At 42.6% G+C, this 10,657-nt stretch overlaps 1 protein-coding gene across 1 annotated transcript in view; it reads left to right on the plus strand.

Annotated features, from left to right (window-relative positions):
- oatx (organic anion transporter X) overlaps window positions 1-10,647 on the plus strand; it is a 144,364-nt gene extending 133,717 nt beyond the window's left edge. The window contains exons 13-15 of the mRNA XM_034177548.1: window positions 10,046-10,124; window positions 10,203-10,330; window positions 10,473-10,647. Of these exons, the coding sequence (XP_034033439.1) occupies window positions 10,046-10,124; window positions 10,203-10,330; window positions 10,473-10,575 (310 nt within the window). The 3' untranslated portion in view covers window positions 10,576-10,647. The remainder of the gene's footprint in view (window positions 1-10,045; window positions 10,125-10,202; window positions 10,331-10,472) is intronic.
- The last annotated feature ends 10 nt before the right edge of the window (window positions 10,648-10,657 follow it).

Genomic DNA, 10,657 nt, shown 5'->3' on the forward strand with positions numbered 1-10,657 from the left:
TGTGATATTAATAATGTTTGTGCCTCTTGGTCGCATAATTTTGATGAAGAGGTTTTCAGACCAGTTTTTTAGGGGAGGTGATGGTCTAAGTGTTGGGCTTGAGACCAGCTCTTCCACAATTTCTCGGATAGTCACACGACTGAAAAGCCACCGAAAGCTGTCTGAAACTTCCGAATGGTGGACGAGGTCAGCATGCCACAACATGTCCTGTGAGGCTTCATCACGGAGGCACTGTTGCTGCGCCATCAGCTTCGTGCCGATGAATTTCGCCGCCACTCCTTTTCATGGCAAAATCTTCTTTCACAGTGGAATGTGCCGAAAAAGTGCTGATGTCCACCTCTTCGGCAATTTCTCGGAGAGTCACACGACGGTCCCACATCACCACAGCATTCACTTTGGAAATGATCCGGTCGTTTCAGTGTGTTGATGCCGAACGGAGCGCGGCGCACCCTCCACCGTTGTGCGGCCGTCCCGCTCCTTAATCTGTGTGATGTCCAGAGGATCATCACCGAAAGCCGTCTGAATAATCCGAATGGTTTTCACCTGGCTGTCGCCCAGTTTGTGGCAAAATTTGATGCAGTCACGCTGCTCCAGTCGTTCCGCCATTTCCTTGCAAAGAAAAAGACGAGAGACTCCACCCATCCTCACACAAAGGCTGCTTACAAGCAAATGACGCAACCGACAGGCGTGAAAAAAATCATGCATGTGCATGAAGGTTCAAGGTTGGCTCATGCAAGCACACGTGATTCAAATCCATCAGGTTTTTGAAAAAAATAAAAAGGTCGGATACTTTTCTACCAGACCTTGTATGTCAACCAAGCAAAGTCCACTTGTAACTGTGTTCAAGAGAAAAGTGAATTACAGATACAGATTCTTTATTGTCATTGTAACAGGTACAACGAAAAGTAAGGTGCAGCCTTTCAAGTGCAAATATAAACATAAAATTGAACTGAATGAAAGAGATCCAGAGCACAAATAGTGGAGCAGATAACTGCCACAATTGTTCATTTCTGGATACAAGCCCCAAAATTGCCACACATACTCCTTAGACATTACTCTTTTGTAAAAGCATGTTAGCCACCTACATTTCCAATAGGCGGCCAGGTAGGGGTCAATTGAAGAATTGCACAGGGGTCAAAATTTAAAAATGCTCCAATCATATAGAAAACTACACCACATTATTTGTTGGATCATAAAGATTCCAAAAAGGTATATCTGGACAATATGTGACTGAATGTTCTGGAGTTATGGGGTAAAAACAGCAAGAATGGTGACAAAGGTCAATTTCAGTTTGTACAGGGGTCAAAAGTTTTAATTGCTCCAGTTTTGGTAAAAAGTAGTTGGTTGAGTTAATAGAGTTTTAAAAGGAACAGTTTGCACCATGTTTCATGCTTAGTTATCATGTTACAGGGTAACATATGTCACATGTCACAGAATCCAATGGACGTTGACCTTGTTTGACCTTTACTTTGGAGACCAAACATTCAACATAGTCAAAACTATTCCATTTACTCATCCTATTAGCACAAACAATAATTTGCACCACATCCTTACCGAAATTGGAACAACTTTAAGGGCCCCTTCACGCAGAAACTGGAAGAAAATCCACAAACAAAAAACAAAATGGGGAACCGCAAAAACATTCCACACGCTGTCGGGAGGGACACACGGTAGGACAGGGTTGCACGATACAGCAGTGACGATTTCATGCATGAAACCGTCACTGCTGTATCATGCACACAGTGCGAGCAGATGAAACATGTGGAACATGGAGAAAAAAAAACCACACACACCATAAAAAAAACCACTGCAATTTCTAATATTTAATCTCTCTTATTGAGCGGACAATACAAGTATGAACCTTCTGTTCCTCTGTAGAAGACCCATGGTCATAGACGTACAGTCATGAAATTACATGAATGAAGCAGGTCGCTCTTGGTCTACATCTACTGCCCCGGTGTTTCCAGCCGGCCCCCACACGCACGTCCACCGAGCGGCACGCCGAAGGACAGACACCACGTCATGTGGACCATAGCTGATGTAGTTGACGTGACATTCATATTGCCACCTGAGTGTTCACATGACATATTTATGGACATAATAAACAATCTGGGTTTCATTTTTGATCATTAAGTTTTTGTATATATGAATTGATAAGATGTGAAGATTAATTTGATTGGAACTTGTTTTTGTTTTATGTTTTTCCCTTTTTTATTATTTCTCATTTTATATATTTTTGAATGCATTTTTGATTTCTGTATATTGTGTTTGTTGATTTGTGTGGACCCCAGGAAGAATATCTGCAGCTCAGTTGTAGCTAACTGGGATCCAAATAAATAAACAATAAACATGATCAGACGGTCCTTTTCACATGGAGCAGCCTGCCGATGTGTGCATTGCTCCAGCCCGTGGCAAAGGCGATATATGTTTTTATGCATTTCCACGTGAGGACAGCAAGCACACGCATGCGCCACACGGTGTAGAGTTGTAATGTCATGTCCTTCAAAACACAGTACATGTTCTCCAGCTGTGACTCGTGGGTCCAGAGATCTCAACAACTGCTGCTGTTTGCGGCCACGCCCACCTGTTTGTTCATCCCACAGAACAAAGTGTCACTTTCTGTTTCTGTGTTCTGTGATTGAGTGGGATGAGTTTCACTGAAGAACTCATCCCACCTGCTCTAAGTGATGTTAATCAGTGAAATCACCTGCTGAAGTCACTGGCTGCAAAGAAAACCTGCACCTTCTCTGCCCTTTCTGGAATAGTTTGGAAACCACTGTCCTATACCAACAAAACTGTTTAAGGACCTGTGGCCCACTCTTGGGCCGACTGTGTTGAAAATTATTTATCTCTCAATAACTTCTGGATCTGTTCCTAAATGTTTCAAATCTGCAGTGATTAAACCATTACTTAAGAAACCTAATCTTGACCCTAGTGTATTGAAAAACTATCGGCCGATATCAAATCTATCATTTTTCTTTAAAATTCTGGAAAAAAGTGGTGTCACGGCAGCTCGTGGACTATCTTACTGAGAATAATCTCTTTGAGCCACTGCAGTCTGCTTTTAGAAAATATTCCACAGAGACGGCTCTCACTAAAGTGGTGAATGATCTTCTGCTTGTAATGGATGCGGACACCACTACGGTTCTGGTGCTGTTAGATCTCATTGCTGCATTTGATGCCGTGGATCATCATATTCTACTTGATAGGCTGGAAAATCACTTTGGGATTACTGGGAGTTCCCTTGCATGGTTGACATCATACCTGACCAGTCGTTATCACTGTGTTTTGTACAGTAACCCTACCTCTAACCTTAGTGACATGAAATTTGGGGTTCGACAGGGGTCCATCCTAGGCACCCTGTTTTTCTCCCTTCATATAGCGCCCCTTGGGCACATATTGCGGTGTTTTGGGATTACCTTTCACTGCTATGCTGATGATACTCAGTTATACATGCCGATACCTGTTGATCATCTCATCCACATAAAATCCTTAGTAGATTGCCTTGCATCAGTAAGAAGCTGGATGTCTAGAAATTTCCTACTTTTAAACTGTGATAAGACTGAAATGATGGTTCAGAATCAGAATCACCTTTATTGTCATTGCACAGCGATCAACAACGAAATTTGCTTGTGCATCCTCAAAAACAATGACCACCCTAAAAACCCACACTCACCCATACACATACTTCAATAAATATTGAAAAAAACATCAGGAGATTGGGGGGGGGGGGGGGGACAAACATAACTTGTATTGCACTAATCCCACATTGTCATTATCCCATATTACACTTATCCCAGTTGGGATAACTTGGTTCTTGGTCCAGTGAGACATCAGCATCAATTTGACCAGTTAACACTTAGCCTAGGCTCGTGTGTCATACATCACACTGACAAAGTGAGGAACTTTGGGGTAATTTTTGATCCTATATTGTCCTTTGACTTCCACATTGCAGATTTACTAGGACTGCTTTCTTCCACCTGCGAAATATAGCAAAGATTTGTCCCATCCTGTCTATGCTGATGCTGAGACCCTGATCCATGTGTGTATCTCTTCTAGATTGGACTACTGCAATGTTTCTGTGAAGGCTCTCAGTTGTCTAGGTGGTTTCCATAGTAGAGAAGCTTGAATCTTCGACTGGACTGGGTCTCCTACCGAGAGGCAGACTGCTATTGGCTAGTGACTAAACAATTGCTTTAATTAGGACTGGCACCTCCCTACCTAGCTGACCTAATTAAACCTTACGTACCGGCCCGGGCTTTGCATTCTCATGGTGCAGGACTACTTTGTGTCCCTAGGGTGAATAAAAAGTCTCCGAGTCATAGAGCTTTCTCTTATCGTGCCCCTGTTCTGTGGAATGATCTCCCTGCATCAATAAAACAGTCAGATTCTGTGGACATTTTCAAGTCCAGACTTAAGACGCATTTATTTTCCCTTTCATATGGATAGCATACTGGCATAGTATAGTTCTACAGTTTTTACTCTTTTAATTCATTTTATTAGGAAACGGAGTGGGCCGCAGCGTGTCTTTCAGTGAAGCTTAGGGCTAGTGGCCGGCGATCACCTTAGTATTTCTTCTGTTTTTCTTGTTGTTTAATGCTGACAAATTATACTGTATTTCTTGTCTGTCTGATGCCTGATTCTGTTTTTTTCTCTCTGTTTAAGGTGCAGCTCCATCCAGAGATGGGTGTAGTATTTGTGCTGGAGACCCTCCTGTCCTGTGCACCAACAGCATTTCCTGTATATTTGTTTTATGAATTGTTCTGTAATTTGTGTGTGTATCATGGCCCAAGCAGAGGGTCACCCCTTTGAGTCTGGTCTGCTTGAGGTTTCTTCCTCAGATGGAGTTTTTTCTTACCACTGCTGCTCTGGGGGTTAGTAAGGTTAGACCTTACTTGTGTGAAGCACCTTGAGGCAACTCTGTTGTGATTTGGTGCTATATAAATGAAAATAAATAAATTGAAATTGAAAGCTTGAGAACACATAACGTGCCATGAACAACATCACCTCTCAACAAGCCCCTGCGATGTATCAGCAGACTCTCATGACATGCTGAAAAATAAAATCAGCTTACCGGCCATCCATGAGATAGCCTGATTGACAGATAAGCATGGGCAGCTCATCTGCACCACATCCTAGAGCCGTGAGCCCATTCACGTGAGCACCAATTAAAGAGAATGCATTAATGCATGGTACATGCATTTCAGTAAAATCAAAGTAATCCAAATAAAATCAGCACAATCAGACGTGTCAGTTGTAGCATTGAACTGTGTGGTAACCAGTCAATTCAAACATTGCTTTTGCTCTCTGTGGCAATCAGTGTTTTCAAAGTAACTTTGAAGAGTTACTTTGTTAGTTACTTTATACAGTTATATTTTACAGTTACTTTATACAGTTACGTCATTGGCAGCTGTGGACAACTTGACAGCAGCTGCTGAATGTAATTAATAAAGTAACTCATAATGTAATTTGGTTATTTTTAAGATTTACTACTCAGAAAAGTAACTATTAGTTACTTTGCTGATTACTTTGCTGATTGCTCAATCTTAAGAGTCACCAAGATAGATTGCTAATTACCTTATTAGTTACATTACTTATTAGTTGCAAGTTTTTGGCAAATTCTAATAAAGTAATTGCTTAAAGCTGCTAATGAAGTAACTGCATAAAGTAACTGTATAAATCAACTAAAAAAGTAACTTGTCAAAGTTACTTTGACAACACTGGTGGTAATGGTAGCACATGCTCCTTGTCAGCACACAGCCAGGCGTGACTCCACCCTCTAGCTTTTCTATATGTACCTCTATGACAGTTCCACATCATCCGCAAAAAGCACAGACAGACTTCTGAGGTGGATAAATGGAGACCCTCTCATCCCTGACTGCACCTTGAAATCTTCAAGTCTAATGTGATAGTAGAGAAGCTTGAATCTTCGACTGGACTGGGTTGCTTGACGTGAGGACGTTTCGCTTCAAATCACATAAGCTTCCTCAGCTAAAATTCTTGCTCTGGTAGTCTGACTTCTGTCTTGACTCTTGTAGAGAAGAATAAACCAGAAGCCAACAAAAGCTGGAGTTTTTAACCTAACCACAACCCTCCTACTGAGAGGCCGACTGCTATAGGCTAGTGACTAAACAATAGCTCTAATTAGCACCTATTGTGCTCTAGTTAGCACTCTCCTAATGATGGGATGGAAGCCTCCCCTGATGGCTCCCTTGTTGACTCTCCTGATGACGTGAATGACTCATTACCATGAACAAAAGACTGAAACTGCTTTGACCAGAGTACCCCATTGTAAACAGGGGACAAAGTGTTGGGTATTTTCTCCTCCAAACATTTTTAAACCTTTAACAAGACAAACAGAGTCAAGAAACACCAGTGAGACAGAAAGTCAAATATTACGCGCGGAGTGCGGCCAGGCTGTACACCAAGGCTACACTAAAGTCTGGCCTGCTTTTCCGCTCTTTTTATTAAGAGACGCCCTCATCACATAAACAAGAAACTTGTCCTAAGGGTGGGGGTAATGACGCAAGACAAGTTTCTTCCCATAACATAAACGCATACGTCAAGTGCAGCTGTAAGGAAGAACACTTCAGGTCAGCACATCTCGTTCGTCTGTTGCAGTTATCAGCTGTTTTGCATCTGCCTGGAACACTAAGCATCACAATCAGTCAAAATTCAACCTTCAGTTCTTTTACTCCCAGTCGTTAGCGGCTACGAAAACAAAGTTATGTTATAACAATAAGTACATCCAGTCCTTCATTCCCAGTTCAGATTGACCCCAGAGTGCTAAAACAAAATTGAATTCTCAGGATTGCATTAAGACAGGTGCAAAACAGCACATCTCCGTTCTCATGAGAAAGAAGACAAAGCTAAAACAAGGTTGAATAACACGTACGTTCTCAGGGTGAAGTGCAAAACAGCACAACACCGTTCTCATGAGAAAGAAGACAAAGCTACAAATGTTTAACAGTGATAATATATATATAAAATCCTTAACATTTCCCACCTGTTTATCACCTGTTAAACGTATAGCAGGCATCACCCAGCTTAGTTAGTTAGTTTATTAACTTAGTTTATTCTGTCCACGTTTTTATTAATTGAACACCACCAACAGATGGAAGATTTGAATCCAGCTGCTATTTGATCAACCAGTTTATACTCGTCAGGCACTCCTCTGGGGACTCCTATTGCGTCAATATATGTTGGATTTCCTACTCCTTTCCAATCTCTTTTTACTCTATGTCTGGCTATGCCTTTCTGCCAATCCTCAGGAATAAGAGGCTGCATATGTCGTAACGTCTTCAGGGGTCATGGGTAACAATAATGATATTAATGCACAATAACCTGACACATTTCGTGGCAGTCTATCAAAGATTCTGTTATCACCACACCACCACCATACATCACTCCTACCGACTGGTATAAATGAACCGTTTTTCTGTATTATTCGACTACACCACTTGTCTTATTACTTTTTCAGCTAAAGCTTCATAGGCTAAGAGTGTGTTAACTCATCACGTCAACAGTTCAAGCTTGAACTGGAGTTGTGAGCTTTTCAATATCATCATAATTCTCAGTACAGTCATTACAGTTTTCTCCACTAAGGTCTGACTGTTTCAATGCTTGATATTTTGGCATAGTTTGTTGGAAGGCCAGATTACGCTGTACAAATGTATTTGACACCATTTTCAATAGTAACTGCCAACATGGTCCTGAAGTCAACCAGGACCAGGGATTCCACCGGTTCACGGCTAGGGTGTCTTTATGCATTGCATCACGAAGTTCATTCAGCTCCTCCAATGCGTCCTGCATATCCACTGAATGAATGGAGTCTGGGATGAAAGTACAGCATGTTGTGTTCAGCAGAACACAAACTCCTCCCTGTGAACCAGTAAGCAAGTCTAAAACCATGCGATTTTGCATCACCATGGTACGTAAAGCATCTATTTCAGTGTTTTGAGCTGCTACTATTTTTTTTGTTACATTCATGAACAGACCCAATCAATAATTCAGAGTTTCAATCATTAATGAATTTTTTCCCACTCCTATCCAGGGGAACAATGAATGTGCTATTTTATCTCCTACAGACCACAATTTTTTGGTCCTTTAGTACATCCGAGCCCCACATGTGATTATGTGGTAACACATCTGGGTATATCAATCTCCTCCGTCTGGTGCTGCCATTCTTCTCTGTGGAGGTCTTACCACATATGTATGGTCAGTCACCTGGGTAGGTGCACACACACCACCCCAATTTGGTGGGAGACTCATGTACAGTCTGGAACCATAAAGCCAATAGATGTCATCATACACCGGAGTACCATTTACAGGTGGTAGCAAAACTTACTAACATAAGCACATGATTCATCCGTTCCCCATGGACAGGAGCCTGTATAATTACATCCCCGTCCAATGTGATGAAGATAAGTACCATCCACATATTATGTTTTGGTTAGGCTTAAATTATTTGATAAAACATACGTTTGGGTACACAGACGTTTCTTAATGGGTTTCTTCAGGGTGAAGTGCAAAACAGCACAACACCGTTCTCATGAGAAAGAAGACAAAGCTACAAATGTTTAACAGTGATAATATATATATAAAATCCTTAACACAAAGCGTGTCTGAGACCCGCCTCCCGGTTAAGGCTGGGTTTCAACTGTTTTACAAAGAATGCTTCCTTGACCCCTCTCTCAAACCATTTCTTCTCTCTGGCTAAGATTTTAACTTCCTTGTCCTCAAACGTGTGGTTGGTGTCTTTCAGGTGGAGATGAACTGCAGACTGAGGTCCACTGGCGACCTCTCTGCGGTGCTGGTATAGCCTCTTGTTTAAAGGTTGCTTAGTCTCACCTATGTAGTGTTCATTACAGTTTTCCTGACATCTGATATAATACACTACATTGCTCTGTTTGTAACTAGGGATCCTGTCCTTAGGGTGAACTCATTTCTGTCTCAAGGTGTTAACCGGTTTAAAGTAAACTGGGATTTTGTGCTGTCTGAAGATCCTCTGTAATTTTTCCCCTACTCCTGCTAAATTAGGGAGAGACACTCCTCTTCTTCTTGTCTCTGTCTCCTGTCTATCTCGTCTCTTTGTTTTCTGGGACTTCTGCACTTTGTCCAGGGACCATCGTGGGTACCCACATACTGTGAGGGCGTTCTGTACAAGTTGTTGTTCTTTAGCCCTTCCCTCTGCAGTTGTGGGCACCTGTAGGGCTCTGTGTTGAAGAGTCCTGATCACCCTGAGCTTGTGTTCAAGGGGATGGTTTGGGCCAAACAGCAGATATTGGTCAGTGTGAGTGGGTTTTCTGTAAACCCCTGTCTGGAGCTGCCTGTTCTCTCCAATTGCAACATCACAGTCCAAGAAGGCTGTCTAATGTGATGTTGAGAAAGTGGACACAGTTCTTACTTTGATTGTATAGAGACCAGATTGTGCATTGCAGTGGTCCCAGTACGCTCCCACAACACCCCACAGGACACCCCACCCCACAGGACACCCCACTCCACAGGACACCTTGGGGACTTTGTCATACATCTTTTCCAAGACCACAAAACACATGAAGGTGCAGTTTAAGATGACATATATTGCCATCACTTAATTCTTCTTCAGCCTTCATTCTAAATCCTCCTGATCATTCTGTCCTTCCCATCAAAGCAGCTGAATTTTTGGTCCTGCCTTAAAGGCCAGATTGTCCCCCAGGACCTGCCTGAATTCACCTATTATTTATTTTTAGTTGCTACTGAAAATGTTCTGACTTTGAGATGAATTCAGGCCTGCAGGAAAACCTGCTCAAGAACAGGACTGGATTCCCCACCTGTCCTCTGGAAGGATGGAACCCCTTTGTGGAGACAGACACCTTGTGACGGAATGTTCATATTGATCCTTAGTCTTTTGTCTCTGATCAAGCATAACACATCATTAAGAGCAAATGTCCCACTGCGCACTCGGGTGGTGATAATCAGGTGGAGGAACAGATGAAGAGCTAACCTGCATTAAACTGTTTGTTCTTCACTTGAACGGTTGACTTATCGGCTCTTCTTTATCCAGACAGACAGGAATGGGATTTGTGTCAACCATGGCGCGGGTTGGCAGCATGGCGGCACCAGCTGTCCTCATGCTGGACGAGGTACCAGGAATTGACTGCAAAGTGTGACCTGTAAGTACCTGTAACTTTCACTAACGGTAATGTGAACACGTGTTGCAGGTCCTGCCCGTCTTACCCAGCGTGGTGTACGGGGGATCTGCCGTGCTCGCTGCCTGCTTCGCAAGTTTCCTGCCAGAAACAATGAATGTTCCACTTCCTGAAACCATTGAGGAGGTGGAGGAGAAATGGTGAGCTCATTTGCATGTTCAGCAGCTCATCGCACCTTCAACCATTTATCTGGGCCCCAAGCTTCCTTTTCCCCAGCACTCATTGGCTAAGATAATTAGGCAATTAATTAACAGAGGTAACAATGTGATTGGCTGTCTGCAGGTCCAATCTACAACCAGCCCATCCGCCACAGGAAGTGACCAAGAAGGCCTCTGACTGTGACACAGCTATGAAGGGGGAAATGATCGGCCTGAACGCTCTTTGACCACTCACATCCAGCGGTGCAGATGCTTGATCAGTCACATGTCAACTTCAAAGAACAGATTACAAATATGAACCAATGAAAA

This window comes from Thalassophryne amazonica, chromosome 9 (assembly GCF_902500255.1).
Source record: "Thalassophryne amazonica chromosome 9, fThaAma1.1, whole genome shotgun sequence".
In the NCBI taxonomy this organism is placed as follows: domain Eukaryota; kingdom Metazoa; phylum Chordata; class Actinopteri; order Batrachoidiformes; family Batrachoididae; genus Thalassophryne; species Thalassophryne amazonica.